Source organism: Podarcis melisellensis, assembly GCF_964234715.1.
Source record: "Podarcis melisellensis genome assembly, chromosome: 12".
Classification (NCBI taxonomy): Eukaryota; Metazoa; Chordata; class Lepidosauria; order Squamata; family Lacertidae; genus Podarcis; species Podarcis melisellensis.
The window spans coordinates 15,459,291-15,486,531 of NC_138544.1; the positions used below are offsets into that span (position 1 = coordinate 15,459,291).

Here is a 27,241-nt window from a genome sequence, read left to right on the forward strand (position 1 = left end):
GGTTGCGCAATTTCAGCACCCAGTGCTGCCTCAGTACAGCTAAGTGCTTCCGACACTGGGCTCTGTTGAAAACAGCTTCTCCATGCAAAACAGGAAATGACGTCGCCTGACAACGGAACGACTCTTCTTATTTCTACGGCTGCAATCTCCTGGGTAACACAGATGCTTTAGGCAGTTGAACGCACATGCGTACACTGTCTGTTTCCTTCCTTCCCTCCCCGGGCACTGGCAACCCACACTACGCCACTGATGCAGGAAGCAAGCATCAGGAAGAGCAGGAGAGAGAATCCTGAGCTGGTCACAATAAAGCCTGTAGAATCCATTCACCCTACGATATGCTAATGTTTATTGTTATTGTCCCATACAGAACAACGAAATTGAAAAAATCTACACCAGACATTCAAAAACCTACAAGCCTGTTATCCCAGCTATCCCTGCCTGGTTAGCCCCTAAAAACTCTGATACCCCATAATTGAATACCTTAAAGGTAAAGGGGCCCCTGACCATTAGGTCCAGTCGTGGCCAACTCTGGGGTTGCGGCGCTCATCTCGCTTTATTGGCCGAGGGAGCTGGCGTACAGCTTCCGGGTCGTGTGGCCAGCATGACTAAGCCGCTTCTGGCGAACCAGAGCAGCGCATGGAAACGCCGTTTACCTTCCCGCCGGAGCAGTACCTATTTATCTACTTGCAGTTTGACGTGCTTTCGAACTGCTAGGTTGGCAGGAGCAGGGACAGAGCAACGGGAGCTCACTCCATCGCGGTGATTTGAACCGCCAACCTTCTGATCGGCCAGTCCTAGGCTTTGTGGTTTAACCCACAGCGCCACCCGCATCCCATATTGAATACTTACACTGCGTTTAAAACCAAAATCGCATTTGGGTAGATACTGTTTCTCAGGTGGCTAGTCCTAGTTTTTATAACCCTGTACCTTCTTCCAGAAGGCAGAAGCTGCCAAAACATCCTTCCATATTCAACCAGAAGAACTAACTTTCCATGAAATTAGTTCTTATACATCTCTCTCTGTAGTTTTTGGACGATCGTCAGACTCCAGAATACTATACTTGATACAGGAAAGATTGTCATGCTTCTTTCCCAATCACAACTATTTATCATGCATTGGAAGTGTTGAGTGTTGCATTCCATTCCACTGTTTGTTTTGGACACTAGAAAAAATCGGCAGACAAATATCCAGATCTCCAGATAATGCAACAAAACAAACATTTATACTGGCTTTTAATGTTGGTTTCGAATGGAATCTATTTTGCTATATGATCTCAGCAACATGGGCCCCTTGTCAGTTATGGAATGGGTTGCGCATGTGGCGTTGTGCTGTCCACAATCAACAATGGAACATTACCAATGTGCTCTGCCTCACTCTCATCCAAAGGAGGCCTCTTGGCACTTTGGCTCATAGAGCTTCACTCCGCATGTGACTAGGCAAAGCCAGGACATGAGCCAGCATGACAAAGGAAGCAAACTGTGCTACAAATTGGCTGCCCTCTCTTCTGAGAATGGGGCGATTTAGGGCTCTGCGAGTGGTGTGCACGCATTGGGCCCTGAACCGAGGGGGTGCTGTCTCAAAGCCCAGAAAGCGAGGCGTTGGGCTTTGGTAAGGAGGCGTGAGGCTCTGGTAGGATCCTAGAGCCCTCCCACCTCCTTCCCAAAGCCTAATTAGCACTTTTCCAGATTTGGGAAGCAGGCGGGAGAGCTCCAGGATTTTGGCCTCGCACAGGGCACCAAATCCACCACTGAGCTGGGCTGACCAAAGCATAACGACTTGGATGTAAGCGTTGCTTTGTTCTGCTCCTGACCCTTTTTGCACACAGTCACTACAAGCACGCTTCTCTGATCCCTACCAGTAAATTAATAAGCATTCCGGCATTAACAAAGATTAGGATTCCCACACCCAAGCAGGCAAACAGAACCAAGATTTTGGAAGCTGCTCGCAGTGGTGACATACATCCATGTATGGGTGCAAGTGTGATCAGGGGCACTTTTAACAGACTGGCTGGCAAGCATGGGCTGTGTTTGCAAAACAAAATGAGAATGGTTACATCCCCAATGTCTGCTTTAGCTCGGCCAATAGAGAACGAGACTCTTAATCTCAGGATTGTGGGTTTGAGCCCCCTATTGGGCAATATATTCCTGTGTTGCAGGACCAGGTGACCTTTGTGGCCCCTTCCAAGTCTATAATTCAATGATTCTATAAGTCTATTCAACAGTTGTCAGAGCTGCCTCTAGGTCCCAGCTCACAGAGGACCAACGCCAGCCGGTGGTAATGTACAAAAGTCTTTATTGAAGTTCAGTTTCCATTTACAAGCCGCAGCGTGCAGCTCTACGTCTAGAACCTAGACCGGCGAAGCTCCGTCTGAGTCTCCGCCCCCTGTACACCAGTTTAAGACTCTAGCCTTACTCCACCTCTTCCATTGTTCTTTCCTCCTCTGGGTCCTTCTGCCCCCCGGGGTCTCCTCCTTTCTGGACTCTTCTGACGCTGACCCCCCTGACTCTTGTCCCTCCTTTCGGCGGGCTTTAGGACCTGGTTCCCTATCCGGGCTACCTGCTGTGCCGCTCGCCTGTACATTTGAACTTGGCGCGCGCGCCCAGCCTCCAACCTTCCTCTTGACCATTTCCGCGCTCTCCGATGGAGGCGTGGTCAATCCTGACTCATCTCCTCTCGCTGGTGGTGAGCAGCCTGATCCAAATACCTGGGACTCCTCCCCCCCCCACTGCGCTCTGGTGGGGAAGCTGGTCCTGATTTCCAACTGCTGCTCTCTGAGTCCCCTCTGGCCCCTTCTTCCTGGGGTGTCCCCCTAGGCACCCCCTTGCCCTGGCCATGGGCGCCCCCTTCTGTGAATCTTCCGATTCGCTGGAGAGACTCAGGGAATCCCTCGGACCACTGTCATCGCCTACGCTCCCCTCGGATTCCTCCCCCTCGCTCTCCATTTCCTCCCTCTCCTGTGCCTCTGCTCCTGAGCCCCTGACAACAGTGCTCAGTAAATCCATATAACTATTGGAGGCGCAATCCACCAGGAACATCTGCACAAGCCCAACAGCAACTAAAGAAATCTATGCAAGGTAACCCTCATTTTCTTTTAATGAGGTTTCCATAAGAGACATCCTAAAAGATTGCACTGCCTGCTGTTAGTGGTTGTCGCTGTATAGCAGGGATGGTGAAGCTGTTACCCTACACATGTTGCTGAACTCTAACTTGCATGAACCCCAGCCAGTACAGCTAATGCTCAAGGATTATGGGAGTTTAGTCCAAAAATATCTGTAGGGCCACAGCTTCCCCACCCCTGCTGAAGAGTGATAGTTCACTGCGACCGAAACTTCACAGCTTGGCTCTCACCTTTGCTCCTTTTCGTCCTTGTATACCATAGCCATTGTCACCATCTAGCCCCTGCAAAGAATAGAAAAATCAAAATAATTTTTTTAAAGACTTTTAGGGCCAGCCCTACCATTAGACAGAGTGAGGATTGCATTCATCTAAGTTCTATTCAAAGTAGACCGGACGAAACAAATTGGCCTGGGCAGGCCAGGTCTTCCTGTTATATACCTGCTGGGATTGACAAGGCATATGACCGTCACCTGAATCTCATTTAATTCTTGGGGGGGGGGGGGAATTAGCATCAGACGTCATGTGCATGGAAGTTGCCAAATCAATTAACCAACTACGGTTATAGTTAATAGCTCCAGTTTCCCTATAACTTGATATAGCTGGATAGTTCTGATGAACTGCAAAAGCATTTTTAGTTTGCTTGCTGTTGCTACCCTTTTCTTTCTTAGTGCCGCTTTGTTTTGTACGATTCTTTGCAAATGAAGAAAAACAACTTTTCTGCTTGTATATGTTGATAATATAATTTTGGTCACCGGGGACAAACAAGATTGTACAAAAACAAGTCCTGACTGTGACAAAGATGACCTGTGTGCTTGCTTGCTTGCTTGCTTGCTTGCTTGCTTGCTTAACAGCTGCTGGGAATTTCAAGGTCCCTGCTCTCCCTTCTTATGGTCTTTGTACTGGACCAGGAGACTCCAGTACAAGAGAGCATTCCATGTCAAGAAGGAGGGCAAGTGGGCACCCTATCAAATGACAGGACAGGAGCTACACGGAGCAGGGGCTTTCCACTGGTGGTGCCCATTGTATGCCTCACTCTTCCCAGACCTGCTCTCTTTTGGCCTGTATTTTGAATCTTTATAGGAAGGCTTTGGAAGAACAGGTTGACAAGTCTTATCAGCCGCTGACGTATAAGCGGATTTTATTTGCTGCTGTTCTGGGCTTCTGGTGCACCAGGGTTTACACCAGTGTAATAGAGTTGGCCAGGATGCCGGAAGGGATACAATTTACGAGCTTTCTCCATTATCTGCACAGCAGGGGGTGTTCAGTTAACAGTGCTAAGGCTGAGCTGAAGCATTCCCTGCTGGTTACCTGCTTTCAGCAACAGGGGTCGCTGCTTGGTAGAACCCAGTTGGTTATCTGTCAGATTCTAGAGCTCCCTATTGGTGGCTCTTAGGTAATTCACAAAATACAGAGTCCATTCATAAAACACATAAAGCATAAAGCAGTAACATAAATCTCCATTGATACATATTGGGTGTATATTTCAGCTCTTGAACGTACAGGTTTATGGCCATGCTGCAGTGTAGTGCTTATGCAACTGTGAATAAAAGGTGGCTGGGCTCATCGTCCCGGGGTTTGGGGGGGGAGAGATGACAAAACTGATTTCCAATAAGTGCCCCCCTTTATTTCCATAACAAGTCCTTGAGTCTGTATTCTGAATAGTGACACCAGGGACCTAGAAGGTGCAGGGCTTGTCAGTCCAAACCCAGTACAGTCTCATCAGGGCTGACCTTAAGACAATTGGAGCAATTTGGCCAAAATGGGCCCTGCGTGCTGCTCCTGAGGGAGCCCCCGCACCAGGGCAATCTAGATGGATTTTATTTATAGCTACAAGATTTTGCAGACTTTAGCTGTGAACTGGGGCTCTACAAAAACAGATTCAAGTTGCACCCCACTGTTTCAAATTTGGCCCCACTGGCTAGCCCTGAGTCTCATAGTTGCTGGGCCTGAGTTGCCCTGCCCTCGCATGAAGTCTTAGGTTTGCAATTTTGGGAGAGGGGAGACTGCCCACTGGGGAGCGGGCAGGCTGGCGAGGCCCCCTAGATTTAGAGGCCCTAGGCTTCAGCCTATACATAAATCCAGCACTGCTGAGAAGAAATGACTGGCATCTTGGCAAGAAACCCACAAACTGTATCCTTGGCACATCTTCTACAGGACAAGTTACTTGTTGTGGTTTTACTCTTGTGAACCATTGTGCCAGATCTGGCAGCAATATCTTAAGAAGTGTCCAAATTGGTGCAGTTTGGAATGTTTCAGTCTGCCATCTGGATTCAAGATGGCGGCTGATGGTGTGTTTTTTTTAAAAAAAGCTCCTCCATCTTGGGAACCATCGTGCCAAGTTTGCCAATGATATCTCAAGTGCGTAGGGAACAGACAGAAAGATGGACAGATGCATGATTTTCCAGTAGAGGAAGAAAAAGGATGAAGGAAAATCAAATGGAGCAACCGTTCTTTTTCAGAGGCGGAGAGAAATTCAGTCACAAACGTCAAGACTCAGAATCAGAAAGGCAAAACTCACAGTCAAGCCTCTTGGTCCAGGTAGGCCCTGTAGGCCTTTTTCTCCAAGATCACCATGTTCTCCCTTTCACACAGTACAAAACAGAGATTAACCATTAAATACAGACCAATAGTACAGACCAAGTTTATTGTTTTGGTGTCTGTAGTCTAGCTCTTGATGAGGCATCAAACTCAGGACTGTCTGTACTGCCACAGACTGAAAGTGGGGGCTTCCATAATGGATAGCTCCTCCAGACAATATAATCCCCTTTACAAAGAAAACTAGATTTCAGACAGAAGGCTTAGCCTTCTCCCTGACAGACTGCTGATTATATGAAACACTGGTTACCATTAGAGTTGATGAAGCTTTGGGTGAGATGTTCAGACATGTGTAAAGGGGCATGTTAGCACCTCATCCTAGTACCCACCTATAGAAAAACTAAGCCTCAGGTTTCCCCATGAGGAAAAGTCCAGGCTAGAGAGGTCCGTGGGACTTATTTAGGGTTGCCACATTTCAAGTAGTAGAAATCTGGACACATTTGGGGGGGGGGGAATCGTCCCAAAGGTTGTTGAGCTTCCTGGTTCTGTTTGCAAACCCCCAGACATTTTGCTGATTTTTCAAAAAAATTCCCTGTGTACTAATTTCGCTGTTTGGGGTCTCAGGAAAAATTGGACATTTGGCAACCCTAATTTAGTTTAAATGGCAGATGGTACCAAATAATAGACTATCTGTAAGAGTTATTTTATTTTAAAATTCCACCCCGCATGTTAGATATGGATGATCGCCATCATGAACTCCACAACTTGGTGAACCATTTGAAGTAAAGATAGCAACCAACAGCTTTTTCATTCCAGAGGATTTTAGTGAGTTTGAGCAAGGGACTGAACAGGGTGGGGGGCAGGGAGGTAAACAGTAGGCACCACCAATGCCAGACAGAGCTAACAGAGTGGCAGTGTGCGCACACACACACACACCCTCTTCTGCTGATCTTAGGAGAAGAGGGCAGCCCTTTTAAGTATTCTGACCTCCTCCCAAGTCATTTAAGGTAGGGGTTGCCAGCCTGGCACCCATGGGCACAAGGGTGCCCACCCATGCCAGCGTGGTGTGGTGGTGACTTTTTTATTTCATTCATTCATTCAGCCTTTATTGGCATAACATGGAGCCTTCCCATACTGTTCTGTGTTGCTGTTTCTTTTTCTGCTCTGACATTTTGCATCATACAACGCCCCTAACGCCAGCGTGGTTAAGAGTGGTGGACTCGTAATCTGGTGAACCAGGTTCGCTTCCCTGTACCTCCACATGCAGCTGCTAGGTGATCTTGGGCTAGTCACACTTCTCTGAAGTCTCTCAGCCTCACTCACCTCACAGAGTGTTTGTTGTGGGGGAGGAAGGGAAAGAAGATTGTTAGCTGCTTTGAGACTCCTTAAAGGGAGTGAAAGGCGGGATATCAAGTCCAAACTCCTCCTTCTCTTCTTCTTCTTCTTCTTCTTCTTCTTCTTCTTCTTCTTCTTCTTCTTCTTCCTAACAGCCACCGTTTTGTGATATGTCACACATCCCACGGTGGCCATTTTGTGACTGGGGCCCACGGAATTTTCTCAAAATTCCATATGTGCCCACCAGCCCCCAAAAGTTAACGGCCCCTGATTTAGGCCATTCATCAAGGGGCTAACTAGTGCTTTGAACTGCAAGACAAATAGGCGGCAGCCAGTGAAGTCAATACAAAAGTGGACTCATATGTTCCAAAGGACCAGCTCCAGATACATTTTGTACCGAATATAAAAGTACAAAAATATTTACAGCCCTGCTCAATTGCTACATAGAGCTGTTCTTTATACTGGACAAAACGAAGGCTGCATTTTACTTTGGAAGAAATGTGTTCAGACACTTTGTCGAAACCCAAAAGGTACTGTTGAAATCAGTTCTTACCTTTTGACCTCTAGGTCCTTCTTTCCCTATGGAGCCAGGCGCGCCATCGATTCCTTGACTACCCTCCAATCAGAAACACATATCGAAAGTCACATTAAGAAAACCACAGCAATCATTGGCAGCCAGTTAAATAGCTTTTGTGTTTTCTCTATAATCCCATCCAGGTTTCAGCAGTCCTAAATGACGTCTGTTCAACTACTACGGAAGAAAGGGCAGACATAGAATCATAGAACTGTAGACATATATACACTAAAGGCATTTATTTCTTTTAAAAGCGTCAGTCCGCATCTTATGATAGACTGCAGCTGAACAGATGAATAGGCAATGTGAGGCCCCAAAGTAGTATTTGGAGGGATTTTACTTGTTCAGCGAGAAAGTCATTTCAGAAGAAAGCTTTGGAGATGGGGGGAGCTGACATGACTCAGAAGTCTGGATGAATGGAGGAAAAGGGAACACTAGGAACAGGGATTTCTGCAAAAGACCCTAGAAGCAGCTTGCAAATTTAAACATGCATTGGCTGAAATGCACATATAAATCATTGGAAGCCGCCCAGAGTGGCAGGGGCAACTCAGTCAGTTGGGCATTATCATCAATGTGAAGGAGGTGAGGACAGGTGACCCCACCTAGGCCCGAAGTCACCCCCCCCCAATCACCCCAGGCCTCAAAACTGTAAAAATCCACAGCTAAAGTTTTCCTCTGCTTTTCTCACAAGATGCTGTGGCAAGGGCAAACCGTTACTTTTATTAGTACAAGAAGGCTTCAAAAAGCTAATGAATAGGCTCTGTTCAAAGCAGGCCTGAGAACTGAATCTTATCTCATTCAGTTGCAATATCTTTGGACATGCTGAACCGCTCTCATTCCCCTTTTCCTGGGAAGGCTGCCAAGAGTCCACAATAGTCCCAAGAGAGCTTTCTGTTCATGCTCAGGAACCTCAACATGGGGCAGAACTCCTGAGGGAGGAGAAAGGGGAGGGAACTAGAAGGGGAATATATGCTCTGTGCACATGACTGTGAACTCGTGCATGTTTTTGTGGGTTATCACACTTGCTCCTCCTACCAGTTCATGGATGGTAGAAATAAAGCTTTTTCTCCTAAACTATTCCTTGAGTGTCTGTTGACTCCCATTTTCCATTTCCCGGGCACAATATTTTCCCCACCCGAGGGCAAAGCCTCATAAATGAACACGAGCAAAATTCAGGCTCAAAAGCACTCTCCATACTTTTGCATACATCAAAATTAAAAACCCATGATACAGTGCATAACCCAAGTCAGGATGCTCTACTACTAGTTGTAAAGTAAAGACTACAAAACCCGCGACTAGGAACAAAATACTTGTGCACAGAAATATCTGGGGAATGTATAAGAGGCGAGAGGCCTTTGCTTGGGGCCCACACGGTCTCTCCCTGCTGAAATTAGGCATGCAAGAAGCTTTCTCTTGAAGCCAACAGCAGAATAGGTAGTGATGTGCGATTGGTTATGTCTGTGGTGCCCGCAACAGTTTCTCTCCATTTTGCAAATGTTCCCATGGACTCAAAAAGACTGGCAAAGTAAGACATATCATTTTAAGACATACTTGGGGTCCTGGAAAGCCTTGGAGTCCTCTAGGTCCTGGTATTCCACGTAAACCTGGTGTACCCTGAGTGACACAGGAGACAAAGGAATACAATAGGTTTTTGACGCATGTTGACCAAGCCCCAGATGCAGCCTTATTTTAGTGACTCTGGCCTGTTGATGCAACCGCTTCAATACACAATGGCTACTGGAAACAAATCCTACCTGTTTTAATTCACAACCTGCAGAGAGTCAGTCACTACAATATGCAGAATCCAGCTTTGACAAGACACTCCTCTAAGCACGGCAACAGAACACAAATTTATATTACCTGGTTTCCTTGTAGCCCCATTTCCCCAGGAAGACCTGGGTCGCCTTCATTTCCTTTTAGGCCCTGTCAAAGAGAAGAGAAAAGTACTAAAGGAGACACGTGTTTCTGACCTGCAGCATTCCGTGAGAGTGAATGAAACGCAGTTTCTGCCCAGATATTAACTAGCAGAAACTTGATCTCGCGCACAGTCAACCACAACCTCAACAACAAAACAGCAACAACATGCCACTGTTGAAAACTATATTGTTTAGACAGTATTGTTTTCAATATGACTTTTTGTTACTTTTTTGAAGTTTTTATGGATACTTTGGTTGATTTTATTCTTATATGTTGTATCCTGCATTGTTATATTTTGATTAAAGTTGAGAATTATAAATACATCCATAAATTAGTACTTGTCTCCTCTGTAGAGTTGGTGGCCCCAGCTGACTCATGTGTAGAAGCATTGCTACCATCCATTGCTGCCATTTTAACTTCCCACAGTGTCCTCACCAAAGCATCACTCCTAGGCATTGTGGGAAAACTAAATAGCAGATCTAAACTGCATGGCCTGGAGAGATGAGGACAGGTGTTAACAAACCTGGGGGCTTCCCAACTATGCAGGGTGCCAGGCTTAACAGATGATGGGCCCTCTATTACTAAAAGTGTGATCATACGTTCATCATGGGTTGAGTATTAGGGATGTGAATGAAGGTACCTAAGTATCATGGAGGAGGATGCAGCTGAACCCCTTGGTCTAATTTTTCCTTTCTGACAAAGAGATGGAAAAAGCAAAGCAAACAGACCCATAATTACCACCCTTTCGAAACATCAGGTAGTTCAACTGACGCTTTTTGCCTGAATCCCTGGAGCAAAAATGATGGGAGCTGTTTCCAAAGCTTTAGTTTGGTGACAAAAGAAAAATTACCAGGAGGAGCTGTAATCCGAGAAAACATTTATTGACACCTAAGGCAATCATTAACCGGCATGGGGTTTGTAAGCAAATAAAGAAAGCATTGCTGAGTAATGCTCAACTTTGGACAGAAAAGCAGTCTGCTGTGACAATTTAAATGTGTGTTTGTGGCAGGATGGGGAGAAGTAAATTCAGATAAAAGCCAAAGCCTGCAGGGCTCTCTACGGCTCCAAAGTAAAATTGACACTGCAAAGAAAACATCTTACAAAGAAGCTGGTATTGTAAAGTTGGCAGAAGCAGGTGTGTAAGAGATGTGTAAACTTTGGGCAAGCAACATTTCATTTTGAGGCCAAACTCCCTTCATCCCACTGCGAAAATGAAGAACATAAGATGAGTCTGGCTGGAGCAGACCCAATGATTATTCAGTCTAGCATTCCATTTGCAACAGGGACCAGCCAAAACACCCGGGAAACCTGTAAGCATGGCTTAAAAGCAACAGAGCTTAGGAAGAGAGGGATTTGTTTTATTTATGTCAATGTCACCTGCATTCATTCATCTTCTACACCCCGTTTCCACATTGTTCTGCAAAAGCATTTTAGGGCATTTTACCCTAAAATTTTACTGGTTTTCCCAGTAGTGATGTATGGAAGTGAGAGTTGGACCATAAAGAAGGCTGATCGCCGAAGAATTGATGCTTTTGAATTATGGTGCTGGAGGAGACTCTTGAGAGTCCCGTGGACTGCAAGAAGATCAAACCTCTCCATTCTGAAGGAAATCAGCCCTGAGTGCTCACTGGAAGGACAGATCCTGAAGCTGAGACTCCAATACTTTGGCCGCCTCATGAGAAGAGAAGACTCCCTGGAAAAGACCCTGATGTTGGGAAAGATGGAGGGCACAAGGAGAAGGGGACGACAGAGGACGAGATGGTTGGACAGTGTTCTCGAAGCTACCAGCATGAGTTTGACCAAACTGCGGGAGGCAGTGGAAGACAGGAGTGCCTGGCGTGCTCTGGTCCATGGGGTCACGAAGAGTCGGCCACGACTAAACGACTAAACAACAACAATCCTAAAATACCCTTTCTGGCATGTAGACATTTCTGTAAATGCACAGTCTTATATGCGTTTTGGTGCATTTGAATCAAGAAACGTATCACAAAAGCAAGAGAAATGCTGAATGATAACTGCATGCTGATCCACATAGGCAGACTGGGCACAATTCCTGAGGAACTGCTAGTCAGTGACAGGCTGCCTTTGGAAGAAAAGGAAAGTTTCAAATCGTGATTTATTCATTCAGCCCAAGGAGATCAGGGGGTCTCATCATAGCCCTGCCAAGTAAGTTAGGCTGAAATGTATTGAGTGGCTCAAGGCCACCCATCCAGCTTCATGGCTTGTTTGCAAGCAGTGGTGTAGCATCAGTTGCTGGCACCCGGGATGAGCACAATTTTGCTGGGTGGGGGAACGGCACCCCAGGCCTCACCGGCAACACTGCTGGGGTGACCCCACTCCTACCAGAGCAAAACAGGGCCTTCCTGCCCATGCAGGGGAGAGCTTGGCCGGTCAATGCAGCCTGATTCATGCCCACTCAAAAATTGTGCACCCTGGGACACAGCCCCCCTGGTACGCTCCCACTCTATGCCCCAGTTTACAAGAGCTGCTCGCATCTATAGCCAATGCACAGAGGGGGCAGCAGGAGCACCCCGATACCCACACACTTCCCAGACCCATACTTGACATCCGCCCAGTGAACCGAATGTTGGTGAATGTTGGCTAGCCTGGTTCAGCTGCATTCGCATAGCATGTCCCTTCCCTGTGATGTTCGACTCAGCACACAGACACTGGAGAGCAGCATCAGAAGACACGCAGCCATCAGAGGTTTGCTAGCGGACATTCCTCTTGCTACCCCCTCCATGCAGTTGCTATATATAGGGAAGGAGATATTTTGAACACTTCTACATTTAAAAAAGGGGCGCGGGTGGCGCTGTGGGTTAAACCACAGAGCCTAGGACTTGCCGATCAGAAGGTAGGAGGTTCAAATCCCCATGACGGGGTGAACTCCTGTTGCTCAGTCCCTGCTCCTGCCAACATAGCAGTTCAAAAGCACATCAAAGTGCAAGTAGATAAATAGGTACCACTCTGGTGGGAAGGTTAACGGCGTTTCCGTGTGCTGCTCTGGTTCACCAGAAGTGGCTTAGTCATGCTGGCCACATGACTCGGAAGCTGTACACCGGCTCCCTCAGCCAGTAAAGCGAGATGAGTGCCGCAACCCCAGAGTCGGCCACAACTGGATCTAATGGTCAGGGGTCCCTTTACCTTTTACATTTAAAAAAAAAAATAATGCACAAACTTAGATGAGGATTTGAGAAATTCCATGAAGCCTAAACCGAGATTAAGAATTAACCACAAACTCAGATCTTGAAACAGCAAACAGCAGTTTTCAAACTGCTGCGTGTTTCAATCTGTGGTCCTTCCAGTCTTCCTGATCAATTTCCACTGATCAGTTGCGCCACTGGATTATCTAGAACAAACAATGCCCTTGTTTTCATGAAAGGCACAGCTCTCCTTTCGATTTCTAGCCCCGCAAGTCAAGGAAGTTCCAGCTTCAGAACAGGAAGGGAACACAAGTCATCACTATTCAGAATGGCAATGCCAGTTCCTGCGTCGGTTCCAGGAATAAGGAGCAAAAACATTCAACATTATGTGAGTGCAGTGGCTACTGACCTCTAAGCCAGGACGACCTCTGCGGCCATTGGGACCCTAAACGAAAGGGGAAGAAACAGCTTTTAAAACAAGTTTTATAGAATGGCATTTTATATATCCACTTATACATCATAAAAAAAAGAAATGCATTTTCCCACCACCACCAAAAAAGAGGGCAATAAATGACATACATTTGCATTACCATTTGCAAATGCCAAGTTATATGTATCTAACTTTGCAAGCACAGAGTATCAATCATGCAGAAGAACTGCCCTTTCCTCTCCGTGCCTGGCATACCCACAAAATCTGCTCCAGAGGGTCTTCTAGCTCCCTGGAGAAGATTTTGAGGGTGCCCAAGGAGCAGGCCACAGAGGAGAGGAGGGGAAATTCTGTTGCACAAGCAGAAGTCTGATGCACTAACAGAACAGCAGCGCTGGATATGCCCCAGTTACTACTATTTAAACTGAGATGCACTGTACTTCTTTGATGGGGAAGACTGCCAGTAGGTGACAAGCGTGGGTGGCCAATCTGCTGTTGATGGGTAACTCCTGCTCTTCCTCATTATGGTTCTTTAAACCAGATTTGGACCAGGCAGCCCTTCAAATAGGGGACTCCTTCAAGTGGAGGACTGTTCTCTGTAAAGCATGGCCACCCTAACTGTAGAATATTACCTATGGAAAATATTCATCTTACATCGGACCCTTCCAAGTCAATGAAGAGGCTAGTCAGCTGCTCCAGCTTCCGCAATGGGACGATTGCTACTTCTGCTTACTTAGAGGTGTTTTGTCTATCAGCCCTGCATTTTAAACCACCAGGAGTTAAAACTGGCTAGCCAGTTTGTAGTGAAGCTAAGTTAGTTTATAGGGGAACAAAAAGTCACCAGCAGATGAAAGAGAACCATTTCCTAAAGTGTCTAAGATGAGCAGTGAAAGGCCTCAGGTTGCAGTAGGCCACGAGTTGGCAACTTTTTGATAAACTCAGCCTACCAATGCTGGGTAGCATTTGGGCCCAATTGGCGCTGTGGGTTAAACCACAGAGCCTAGGACTTGCCAATCAGAAGGTTGGCAGTTCGAATCCCCATGATGGGGTGAGCTCCCGTTGCTCAGTCCCTGCTCCTGCCAACCCAGCAGTTCAAAAGCACGTCAAAGTGCAAGTAGATAAATAGGTACCACTCTGGCGGGAAGGTAAACGGCGTTTCTGTGCGCTGCTCTGATTCGCCAGAAGTGGCTTAATCATGCTGGCCACATGACCTGGAAGCTGTACGCTGGCTCCCTCGGCCAATAAAGCAAGATGAGCACCGCAACCCCAGAGTCGGCCACGACCGGACCTAATGGTCAGCGGTCCCTTTACCTTTACCTTTTACCTATGGCTTACAGCACAAGCCCATGCGTAATTGATTCAAAAGTAATTCAACAGGGCTTATGTCAGGGAATGGTCTGAAACAGAGGATTGGGAAATTCAATCTCATGCATATCAGCTCCTCTTTGAAGAGGAGGAGCTGGGGAGATCCACCCTCACTGTTCCCAGCGGTTTCAGAAGCAGAGGGAGAGACAAACACAGAGCAGCTTAGACAGGAGTTACCTAGCTACGAGATAATGGACAGAGAAACAGAAGGGAGGGAACAGCCAGCAGATATGTCATTACAGAGTGTGGGGTACCCCCCTTCCCAAGAACTAGGAGGTCCGTCCGTGTTAGAGAACAAAGAATGCAGAGAGGAGGAACTTCCCATTGGCGCCCAGGATGTTGCGGGAGATGGAAAGGGGAGGAGTTAGAGTAGCTTGTGGGTCCTATCTCTCCTTGTGGAGAGATGTGGATTTTTGCTTTCAGTCAGATGATTGAATTCAAAGGACTATAAAATATAAAGTGCTCGTTAATTCTTGTCTGTGAAGTCAGACTCTCCACACCTGACAGCTTAGTTGCAGAAAAGAGTGTACAGGATTGCAACATAATCTTGGGGGGTTCTGTTCTGGTTTTTTGTTTGTTTGTTTGTTTGTTTGTTTGTTTGTTTTTTTGAAGTAGTTTGTCCCCTGTAAACTGAGCCACAGCATTTCCTTTATGCATTTACATCTTCTCTATTACAGCTGCTCTTACATTTGCACCCTTCTCGCCTGGCTCTCCTTGCACGCCATCAGTTCCCAGGTCCCCCTGCAGAACACAGTGAGATTACTAAATTACATTTGTGCCTTTGACATACTCCAGACATGTGCAATGAACACTGACATGTAATTCAAGGCAAACATACTCATCCAAATAGTTGCGGTACGGCATTGCTTTGTCAGCAGTTTCACCGTAGCCAATTGAATCAAAGTATATAAATCGTATCTACTTTGATGGAACAGAACAATAGAGACTAGTCTAGTTCCAAATTAAGCACGTTGTCAGAGGCATCTTCTCCCATTTGTCATCATTGCGCCCCGATGATCTGCCAAAATCTACAGCGTTCATGTGTCTCTTCCCTCTCCAGTAATCAGGATTAAGGTTGCAAAATAGGTCAACTGGATCCAAGCTGGCAAGACTTTGGTGGGGTTTTCGCCCCCAAGATAAATATTAATAAATATTAGTGAATTAATAAATAAATCCCTGTATCAATGAAAGAAGCTATCAACATTCAGTCTTGCAAAAATGATGACTTCTCTTTTCAGATATTTCTAAATATACACATTCGTTTGTTCTTAACGATTTCTAGATATCTGGATACCTGCCGTCCCATGATTCCTTTTGCACCAGCTGGACCAATTGCATTGTTGTCAATTCCAGGAACTCCCTGAAACAAACAAGTACACACTTAAGTGTTTCCAGTGACCTATGCTATGCTAGCATAGCTGGTGGGGAAGTGGGAGACCGACATCAACATTCAGTTTAAGTTAAAATATAGGCCTGCAATCAAAAATATTTCCCTGAAGAAATGAAAGGAATCATCCGGCAATGAACTCAAGCGGGCAAACTGAGCAGATGACTTGATGACTGGAGTTTCATAAGACAAAGAGGTCAGAGAGGTTGAAAAACATTTTAAATCTAAAATAATGTCCATGTCATATCCCTTTTAGAAATGCATTTGTGTTCTGTGCCAATAGTAGAACAGCAGATTGTGTCCACTTTCTTGTAACTTCTAACAAGGTGAATTGGATCTTCTCATATCACAGCCTCTGGTTGGCCACTATGAGAATCAGATGCTGGACTTGATAGGCCTTTCGGCCTGATCCGGCAGACCCCTTCTTACATTTTTATAAGTCCAGCCGCAACAAAATTTGGGGTGAGGGAAGGGCTGTCAAGAGCTGCAAAGGCCAGAACTGGAAGCAGCTAGTTCTGTGAGAAAGGTTGGGTATAAATCCATAAATGTGTGGATTTTTGATTAAAAAATAATAACAGCAGCCATCATTACTCACATTGTCTCCTCTTACACCAAGCTCTCCATGCTCACCAGGCTCTCCTCTGGGGCCTTTTCTACCCTTCAGCCGGGGGGAAAACGACAAACAGCAGTTAAAATGTTATGTACCACCTCACCTTATCAAATGCAATCTTTACCTCCTCAGGCCTTATTTCAGAATGATGAGGGTCGCTGACTGAGTTAAGCAGTCTAATGCTCACTAACTGCAGCGGGGTTAAGTACATTTATCTTTCTACTGCATGGGGCAGAAGAAATGCTGACTAACATCAGTTCCATTTCCTATGAATTAGATCCTATCTGCAGTAGATGTTTAAAGCTGTACGATAACACAGTAATGGTAATGGCTTCCACCAAAGAATCCTGAAACTCGTTTGTTTAGGGTGCTAACAGTTGCTAGGTGACCGCTACTGCCCTTGCAGAGTTACAGTTCTTAGAATGGCTTAACAGTCAAACCTCTTCCTAGGTAACTCTCGAACCTGCAGCTTGGTAAAGGAAATAGGTGTGTCCTAAGAAGTCTACAGTTCCCAGGATTCTTTGAGGGGAGTCATCACTGTTTAAAGCATATGACAGTGCTTTGAACGTGTAGCAGACCCTCCAAGTGTCCCCATTTTCCAGAAACAGATTCGGATTTAAAGAAGCTATCCCAGTTTCTGATTTAATCCCAGAATGTCCAACTTTCCCTTAGGAAGTCCCTATTTTTGTCAGAGAAATGTCGAAGGGTATGGAGTTATCCAATCCCAGAGCCATCTGAAGGTAGCCCTGTATAGAAAAGTTTTTTAAAAAATGTTTAATGTTGTATTATGTTTTTATACAACTTGGAAGCCACCCAGAGTGGTTGGGGCAACCCAGTCAAGTGGGTGGGGTATGAATAGTAAAATGATGATGTCGGTGGTGGAATAGGAAGTCTTCCACCTCAGATAACTATTGGAGTTTATGGTATAGTACGAATGGGGCCTTGGTCATTAGACAGTTCAGAGCCATTTCCAACAGTTCAGAGGCTCTGACTTATAGGCAAGGCAACTGTACACAGAGGTGCAAGTTATCTCTACACATCTACAAGTGTTTGTGTGTTCCCGAGATTTGCTCCTGAGCATTAAAGAATATGAAGAAGATCCGCAGAAGGGACTTGGAAAAGAATTAAGAGCCTCGGGCATAAGATCTCCAGGTTGATGGACTATATGGATCTGACGGAAAGGACTGGCAGAATCCGAAACCAGGGAGAGGAGAAGGTGGAAGAAGATTGGGAAGTTAAAGTTCATATTTAGAAATTTTGTAAAATTAATGACTGTTAGAAAAATCGTGGAATGATATTATATGGATTTAGTAGAAATGTTAGAAGAAGTTAAGTATAGATAAGTAATCTAGTCTTAAAGGGAAATAAGGTTTAAAAATGTTATTTACAACATGACAAAAAACAGAGAAGGATGGAAAGGATTTGCTGAAACAATTAGAAGAATTGGAATACAAAAAGGGAGGTGTGAGGAAGTCGAGGAAACAAGGAAATGAAGGATAGAATATAGAAAAGGAGAGATGTATTTTAAACTGTTTCTGTTTTGATTTATTTATGTGTTTAGTCTAATGGGTTTGGGTTGGGTTTTATATTATTTCTATACTGTATTGTATTGTGGTGTTTTTTCACTTTTTTGTTTTTGTTTTTTCTTTCTTGTCTCTATTTTTGTTTTTTCTTCTTTTTCTGTAACTTCTAAAAGTAATAAATATTACTTAAAAAATACAAGCGTTTGTGTGAAACAACAAACACTTATTTATTTGTGCAGCTCAACAATTGTGTGCACAGGACTGTACATTTGTTGGGTGTTGCGTGTGAATAAATATACAAGTAAGCATGCGGCTCAACTATCTGAGTACACTGGTACACAGGTCGTACCTTCATTGAACTTAAAGAAGTTTGAACATCCCTGGTGCCTTTTGCCAACAGACAGTGAAAATATAGAATTATCTTTACCCTTCGCCCTGAGCTGCCCTTTGGTCCATGTGATCCAGGAATTCCTCGTTCTCCCTAGAACCCCAAAAGAAAAAGAAGCACAACTCGGTAATCTTGTGTGATATGCTGGTCATAGAAATCTCAGGCAGAGTCTCCAGACTGTTAGAAGACATATAAAGCCATTTAAACATATAAAGCAAAAGGGAAGCTCCTGGGATAGCTCAGTAGGCACAGCACGAGACTCTTAATTTCAGGGTCATGGGTTTGAGCCCTGTGGTTGAAGAAAGATTCCTGCATTTCAGGGGGTTGGACTAGATGATCCTTGTGGTCCCTTCCAACTCTATGGTTCCCGCCCCCCCCCCCAAGCCATGAATACTGCCACAAAGTGATCAAAATCCCCCACCAAGCACACTTTTAATTCCGCTTGGTCCCGGTTTGCATTTAGGGAAATCAAAATGTAGATTTAGCAACTGTTCAGATTCAGACTGTCATTTAGGAGTTGCTGTCCCATTATAAGCAAACCCTGTAACCTATGGCTTAATTAAACCTGATACTTCAAGGGAATCTGGAATTCAGGGCACGCTTGCTGATTAAACTACACAGAAATTGGTGTTCAGGTGAGGTGCATAATGCCAAATGTTGACTGTCAGGGAACTGCCATCGCATCTAGCGGAGGAGGCGAGGCTCCACAGCGATGCTGGAGAGGGGCCAAGCAAGGAGAAAGGCAGGTCTCCGGCTGGGGAAGATAATCAGTGCTACACCAGAGATAGAGGGGGGCCGATGGGGGAAGCAGAGAGGAGGCTCCAGGACTCTTCGCAGGAGACCAGCGGGGAGAGCACAGGTCCTCCGCTGCCCAAACCCACCCTGCGCAGAAGACGTCTGTGCAGGGAAATAGGCGGTGACTTGGCGTCAAAGAGCTTCTTTGCTGGAAGAGGTTCAAGAAACGCCCACTGACGGATTCTGCTAGCGACTGAGACAGCCATGAAGTGAAGGGCTGTCCAGCCAGGAAAGGTTTAACCAGGCTACCTAGCCAGGAGTGGCGGCAACTTACGCACGAGCAACCCCATATAACCATTACATTGACAGACATACAGAACGGATTTCAGCAAGCTGCAGCAAAATACCTTAATACCAGAGAATCCTCCAGAAAAACAATCTCTCAAAGGACCTGTTGATGGCATTTTACCACTGTACTGTGGAGAGTGTATTAACTTAAGGTCTGTGTGTGTTGTTTGGGAGCCGCACGGTCAGGGGGGAAAACAACGCTGTCCAGGGTTCTAAAGACTGCGGAGAGAATAACTGGGTGCACTCTTCCCACCTTGGATCAAATCTATGCTTCCAGGTGCCATAAGAAAGCTGCAGAGATCGCGCAGGATAGTGCGCGCCCCGGAAATGATCTCTTTCAGCTTCTGCCTTCTGGAAGAAGGTACAGGGTTATAAAGACTAGGACTAGCCGCCTGAGAAACAGTTTCTACCCAAATGCGATTTTGGTTTTAAATGCAGTGTAAGGAGTCTGTATGGGAGTATATTGTATTTAAAAATGGGGTGTCAGAGTTTTTAGGGGGCTAACCAGGTTGGAATAGCAGAGATAGCAGGCTTGTTGGGTTTTGAATGTCTTATGTAGATTTTTTTCAATTTCGTTGTTCTGTAAGGAACAGTGAAAATAAAGATATCGTATCGTATTGTATCGTACCTTAAGTTGACAAGGATTGTGTACCAGAGTCTTTCCAGGGGGGAATGGCGCATTTGCGATTGAATTGTGTGAACTGCAGCAAGTAATTTTCTGAATTGCCCCATTTCCCACACTGGAGTGAATTAGGTTTTTCTGTGTCTGTGCCTCTTTGCCAGCTGTTGACTATCACTTCTGGCCTGATGGAAAAATCTTCTACTGGACAAAGCACGAACAAGTATGGTAACACAGAGTTGATGGGTGGCTAAACATACAAGAGACGCAGGTGGCGCTGTGGGTTAAACCACAGAGCCTAGGACTTGCTGATCAGAAGGTCGGCGATTCAAACCCCACAACGGGGTGAGCTCCCATTGCTTGGTCCCTGCTCCTGCCAACCTAGCAGTTCAAAAGCACCTCAAAGTGCAAGCAGATAAATAGGTACCGGTCTGGCGGGAAGGTAAACGGTGTTTCCGTGCGCTGCTCTGGTTTGCCAGAAGTGGCTTAGTCATGCTGGCCACATGACTCGGAAGCTGTACGCTGCGTTCCTCGGCCAATAAAGCAAGATGAGCGCCGCAACCCCAGAGTCGGCCACGACTGGACCTAATGGTCAGGGGTCCCTTTACCTTTACCTAAACATACAGTAGGTCTGGATGGGTTTGGTACAACCTATTATAATTCCCAACCCCCTGTTGTCAACTTCCTTTCAAACAGAGGAAGGAGACATCATTAGCCTGTTCCAGAGTGAGATTCTGAAGTATGTCTGGGAGGAATCTTCTGCAGTTCTGGACATTTGTGGTTAAATTTCAAATGCCAAATTTCTTGAAACGGCAATTGTTTACTATTAAAATAATATGTCATGACATTTATTTAAACAAATGTGTGCATAATTATTTAAATACCCTTTCACATGATGTTAAAGTGCCCTTTGGAGTTTGTTCCCCTGTCCCACAGTAAAAGTTCCTTTTTTTAAAAGCCCTGCAAAGACAGGGAATGCAAACATCTGGGGAATGTTTATGGGTCTCCTGTCCTCTTTAAACCATTTTGAAACACCCACAAGATTTCAGTATTATTGATTTTTAACTTGACGCTTGTTTGACTTTTGCAGTCCTTTTAAAAGCGGTACACTTCTTTGAACCATCCAGGAAAGCAGACTGTACCCCCCAAAAAATCCACCATCAAATGGTCTGTCAAATGTTACCTCTTGTCCATCGATCCCGTCAAGTCCACTGTCACCATTTTCACCCTGTTGAAACCATTTGAAAACATGCTCACCATTATTTACCCCTGTAAATAAAATTTCTGAGACATTTCTGCTGCAATAAACAGTAGGGTGTTATTGTTTCATTTGTTATTGTTATGTTATGTTATGCGCATTTGTGTTTTTACACTGTAAACTGCCTTGCAATCCTCGGATGAGGATTTAATAAATCAAAAATAAAATATATAAAACAAAGAGAGTGATCCATAGGTGGTTATACAATGTACCCATTGCTCATTTGGTATAGTGTTTCCAAGACCATCTCAGGCCACCTGTAAAACTGATGGCAAACTGTATTTAATAGTATCTAACAACCTTCCTGGTACCCTCCAGATATTTTGCACTATGGCGTACATCATCTTGGGGTGGTCATACTATCTGGGGCTCATGGAAGTAGGAGTCCAAAACATCTAGAGCTCACATCTATCTTTTTTATTATTCAAGCCATATCCCCAAACAAGGTGTGCTACCAGGAATTAGGATGCTCAGATCTCTGCCCTTGTGCTGGTCCCAGAGGGCTAACCGAGAGGCGAGGTCTGAGTCCAGTCCGAGGTTGATGGTGCAAAATGAAGGTAGAAGTCGAAGTTGGATGCAGGGCAGGGCGCCGGGTGAGGTCAGGAGCTCCAGCAGGGAAGCAGCTCAGGGATCAGGCTGGAACTGACAACCAACGATGTTGCTCCCGCAACCTGGGACTGGGGCTGGCTGGCTTTTATCTCCCCCAAGACATAGGGCGACCCTAATCCTCAGGTGACTTGCCTCTCCTGGTCTGGAGGCAAGCACTCCTTCTGCAGGAACTTAGTTCCCTCCGCCTCTCTGCCTTGAGCCTCTACAGCTCAGGAGAGGCTGGAGGGTTACCAGACCCAGAGGCAACCTCAGCTTCCTCTGACGGGGCTGAGAGTGGAGCACCTGCAAGCAATGGGTCCTCCATCACCTCAGGTGCCAGAGCAGACTCAGCTGGTGCCTGCACCTGAGGATCCAGCACAGGTGAGGACCCTTCAGGCTCATGCCCCAGCCCCGGCTCAGCTGGTTCTGGAGGCGGGGACTTCTGTGCAGGCTGGGATTCATCAGATTCAGCATCCGAATCCGATTCCCAGGCCATCACAGCCCTGCTGTCTCTCTTGGCTGCTCCACCCACCTCTTACTACAAACACATTACAGCCCCTCTAGGCCCAGCACGTTCCCTCTGTCAATGACTACACTTCCTAGAAGGTCTTCAGAGCAATAGGACAGAAGATGTTGCAGAGCTCTGGAGTCACTCCAGGAAGTCAAACTGTGCTGTTTCGCTCTGAAGACATTATAGGAAACATAGGCATGAGCAAGACTGGCCTCAGACACCTCGTACGTTTATGGTCAGAGGCAGCCCTGCCACTCCCTTCTCCAAAAACAGCTGAGGCTTCCTCACTTTGCTTGAAGAGATCCCAGAGGCACCACTTGTTGTTATACAAAACCCCACTTGCGCGGCAAATCCCCTCCCCTATGTGAAATGAAGACACTGGACACATTATTTAAGGTTAATGGGCATAAAAAGACCACAACTTTATTCATTACAGAATTGAAAGGTATTGGCCTTAGGCATTGGCTCCTATCGACTACCCGGCATGGAGACCAGGAAGGGTTATCCACAAGCCGTGGGAGTCCTGTTGAAGTATGCCAACTAGGATCCCACGGGTGTCACCGCTCGGGGGCGAGCCGGAGGCCCTTACCTCCCTAGGTTTTGGACATGGCAACGCCCCCCGGAGTCTCTACCGGACTACCCTTTTCATTGGGGGAAGGTGATGGCGCTTCCCATTCATTTGCATAACAATTAACCCCTGCCAATGCCTAACCGCCAATACCGCGGAAGTTGTGACGTTTGCTACGAGGTAGGTGAAAAAACCAAAAGGCTAGAAGTGCGCCAAATTGGAAAAATTCCTACCAGGCCCCTTGCGGCGACCAACCGGAGTCCATAGCAAGGTCATAGCTAGCTAAGCCGAAAGGGTGGGTGGGATGGGAAAACTGCTCAGCTGGAAAGGGGAAAGAGGGCAGTCCCCGGGCGTGCCTGGCCTTAAGTAGGCTAGGCCCCGCCTCCCCAGCCCACCGATTGGCAGGCAGGGTCGAAGGCACGCCCGGGGATTCCCTGTTCTCGCGGGGGCAAAAGGCCAGCCCCCGCGTGTGTGGGAGAGGGTAGCCCGCAACCCCCTCTCCTCCCAAGCTCAGAAATGGCTTTCTTATGTGAGGATGTTGTAAGCACTTATGGGAAAGAGGCCAAAGCGAAACACTGGTGAGCATTATCAGAAGAGAAATCTTTGTTTCCCTATTTTAAAAGCGTACATACCTTATTTCCTCGGTATCCTCTTGGTCCCTGAAACGCAAAAGAGACACGCTGCAAGTGAGCTACAGAAAGAACACATAAATTCTCAGCAGAATCCAAATGTAAAGGTGTCCCGTCCCCCCCCCCCTCCAAACTAATCATACTAGAAACCAGAATATTCGAAAATAAGATTCATGACAGTTCAGGTTACAGACGCTACAGGTTACAGACTCCACTAACCCAGAAATAGTACCTCGGGTTGAGAACTTTGCTTCAGGATGAGAACAGAAATTGTGCGGCGGCGGCAGCGGGAGGCCCCATTAGCTAAAGTGGTACCTCAGGTTAAGAACAGTTTCAGGTTAAGAACAGACCTCTGGAACAAATTAAGTTCTTAACCCGAGGTACTACTGTGATATCCTGCCCATCTGACTGGGTTGTCCCAGCCACTCGGGATGCCTTTCAACAAATATAAAAGCATAATAAAACATCAAACTTGCCTATGGGGCAATGCTTTGTTCCTGCAACAGACGCAGAGTGGAGGACCCTTTTTATATCCATGGAAAGTGTGAGGGAAACCAATATAGCAAAAAATACAGCATCTAGATCTAGATTACTTATACTCTTCTGGCATTCGTATGGGTGGCCTGTTCTACACTACATATCGAGTTTGTATTTAGTGGATCTTTGTCAGTTTGCATTTCTTGGTGCAGAAAGTATTGATCTGATGTGTAGAGATCTTTCCTATTCTAATTAATTCAGGAGGGTTCTGGAAGCTTCTCTGCGTGAAAGAAACAAGCAGAAGGTTCATGATGTTTGGGTTAGTCCTTCTGGGAAGCTGAGAACAGCTGGCTTAAACTGGTTCTCTTATCTTTTCTGTCAAGGTCATGCTGACAATAATAAGTCCAAAAGGAGCCTGGGTTTTGCTTTCTATTTCTCTTCCTTCTGGTGTGGTGTTCTGTACACAGTATGCTTAGCGTTAAGTTTTAGACTTCTTATAAGTTATTGTAAGTTTAAGTTATGTCTGCCACAATTGGATTTCTTATGGACAGTGCGAATTGTGGATGTATTGGATTTGTGACAAATTATGCTCATTTGCCATTAAAAACTTAGGGAAGTTTTAAATACTTGATGCTGTATTGTTTTTAACACTTGATTGGAAGCTGCCCAGAGTGGCTAGGGAAACTCAGCCAGATGGGTGGGCTATAAATAAATTATAATTATTATAATTATTGTTGTTGTTGTTGCAGTAAAGCTCTGCTGGATGAAATATTAATTGCCTCTGGTCTATTTTTTGGGAATCCTGCAATTTGTTTAAGTTTTCACTCTGCTAACTATATATTGGAATCTACTCTGGATCCCTACTGAGTAGAATTTCCATGACAATCTTTACTAACAACTCATACCTCAGACAAGAAGTAAACAGCTATACCAGACAGAACTTTCATAATGAATTTGCACCCATTCACCAAGACTCGCTATCAGTTTAGTTTGCACATTGGTTTTAGTGGAACAGGGGTCGCCAATGTGGTCCCCTGCTGATGCTGCTAGACTCCTACCGTCAACATCCCTGACCAGTGGCCATGACAACCAGGGCTGGTGAGCTTTGGGAGGGTACTACATTGGCTACTCAGTCTAAGGGATATATCCATGGAAATTAATTCATCCAGATAAATTAAGGGCTTTAGAGGTGGAAAGGCACATATTCTGCATTCCTCTAGGGGAGGAATGTGAGCCGCAGATTCTCAAAGATATATGATGGAGCCACATGAAAATCCACAGATGGACAAAAAAAGAGAAAAAGAAATAAATTGTGGCAAGAATAGTGATCTGGATGCACCCTGAGGAAAAATATACTTCAAGACCATTCACTTGCCTTTAGGCCTCTTGCGCCAGCGCAGCCTCTTTCTCCTCGTTTGCCAGCGATACCCATTAGACCACGATCTCCCTAATGAAGAAAGAGAGATTGGTAAAAGCCACACTTCCCACATGAACCAGTGCATAAGGCTGACTGTCTCTGGAGGACCTGTAACCAGAGTGTTTGATATCTGCTAGCCAGCCCGCTTGCCACATGGCTATGGCCGGCTTTTACTGAGTTAGGGGGTGTCAGCCTTAACAATAATAAATTAAAGCCATCGGGTCACAGCGTGAGGTCTTCACATAACACAAACCGTTTGCTCTCTCTGTGAATACTGAACTGATTCTGCATTCTTGATGTAGCCAAAGCAGCAGCACCGATGCACAAGAGGGAGGTGTCAGCAAGCACAAGGGATCTCCAAAGTTTGCAGAAGTTAAAAAATATACAAGGTGTGATTGGAAAGTTCGGTGAATCGCCACAGAAATCGGACAGCAAGAAATATTTGAACATACATACCTTATAGGCCTTCTGATACAATGTGTTAGAATTCCTGCTGAACTCCTGACACAATGCACCATTGACAATGTTCATAGAACTGTTGGAAACTTCTGGAGAAGTCCTTTTTCAGTTCCCTCGTCAAAGCAGCTTGGGCGTGTGAAATGTTGGAAAATCTGTGCCCTTTCAGTGCAGATTTCAGTTTTGGAAAAAGAAAGAAATTCCTTGAGGCCAGATCGGGAGAATTTGGAGGATGGGACACCTCAGTATCCCCAGTAATGATTTCACATGGAATATGCGATTCTTCCGCCATCATTCGGACAAACGCCAATCCCGCATCAATAACTCAATAACTCTGTTGGCATTTGCCGCCATTCTACTCATTGATGATCTGCCAGAACGAGGGTCATCTTCAATGGTTTGCCGCCCTTCACAGAAATGCTTAAACCAATCATACACTGTCTTTTGAGTTACAGCTTCATCTCCATACACAATTGTGAGCATTTTGTGGGTTTCCAATGCCGATTGTATGTTTGAATATTTCTCGCTGTCCGATTTTTGTGACCATTCATCAAACTTTCCGGTCACACTTGTATAAGCAAAGTAGTCCAGAGGGGACTGTGTACACTTAGTGGGTTATGGGATACTGCCCGGCAGCTGAGAAGCATGGGGGAAATGGAAAAACCAGGGGGTAGTAGCCATGGAATTGAGTTTCAAGGGAAGGGAAGGGCTGGACTAGTAGTTTGGGCCCTTGAACATTCGAACTTCACTCTGCAACATTTTGTTGTAGATCCTTGTTTCACTGCTTCTGCTACTACTACTACTACTACTACTAATAATAATAATAATAATAGAGATGGAAGGGTCCGTCAAATTCTGTATTCTCAGTTTCTTGTTTTTCCAATGGTGAGTGCAATTCTTCACATATTTCATAATTTGGGGGGGGGGAGGGAAATCCCCACGGAATCTATCTTGCCAAACATTTTTATACGCAGTTGTGACCAATGTGCACGTTTCAGCAACCAAGTTTCCTAATGTAACACATTTGTGCATGTTGTTTTCAGCACATTAGCTTTCATGCATGGTTTTCCTGACCGTATGAATTTCTGTAAAGATTGGAGAATGCGTTGCAAAATTCGGAAACATATACATTTCAAATGATAGCTGGGTTTCAGCTCATATATGGTTTTGGAAAGTGTGAATTTAACATGTTCAGCTTTAAATGTGTACTGAATCAAATTTAATAATAATAATAATAATAATAATAACTTATTATTTATATTTATATTATATTTATATTTCTCCTCAGTCAACTTTGGTCGGCCCTTCACTTCA

The 27,241-nt window shown here is 45.5% G+C and overlaps 1 protein-coding gene across 2 annotated transcripts in view; it reads right to left on the bottom strand.

The window, feature by feature from the left end:
* Positions 1-27,241, bottom strand: part of LOC309353559 (collagen alpha-4(VI) chain-like) — a 96,045-nt gene that overhangs the window by 24,049 nt on the left and 44,755 nt on the right. For both annotated transcript variants that reach the window (XM_081882896.1, XM_081882897.1), the window contains 13 exons: positions 25,430-25,501; positions 23,581-23,607; positions 21,207-21,251; positions 18,361-18,414; positions 16,396-16,458; positions 15,708-15,773; positions 15,101-15,154; positions 13,031-13,066; positions 9,422-9,484; positions 9,113-9,175; positions 7,541-7,603; positions 5,636-5,698; positions 3,349-3,399 (listed from right to left, as the gene is read on the bottom strand). In XM_081882896.1, coding sequence (XP_081739022.1) covers positions 3,349-3,399; positions 5,636-5,698; positions 7,541-7,603; positions 9,113-9,175; positions 9,422-9,484; positions 13,031-13,066; positions 15,101-15,154; positions 15,708-15,773; positions 16,396-16,458; positions 18,361-18,414; positions 21,207-21,251; positions 23,581-23,607; positions 25,430-25,501 — 720 coding nt within the window. The remainder of the gene's footprint in view (positions 1-3,348; positions 3,400-5,635; positions 5,699-7,540; positions 7,604-9,112; positions 9,176-9,421; positions 9,485-13,030; positions 13,067-15,100; positions 15,155-15,707; positions 15,774-16,395; positions 16,459-18,360; positions 18,415-21,206; positions 21,252-23,580; positions 23,608-25,429; positions 25,502-27,241) is intronic.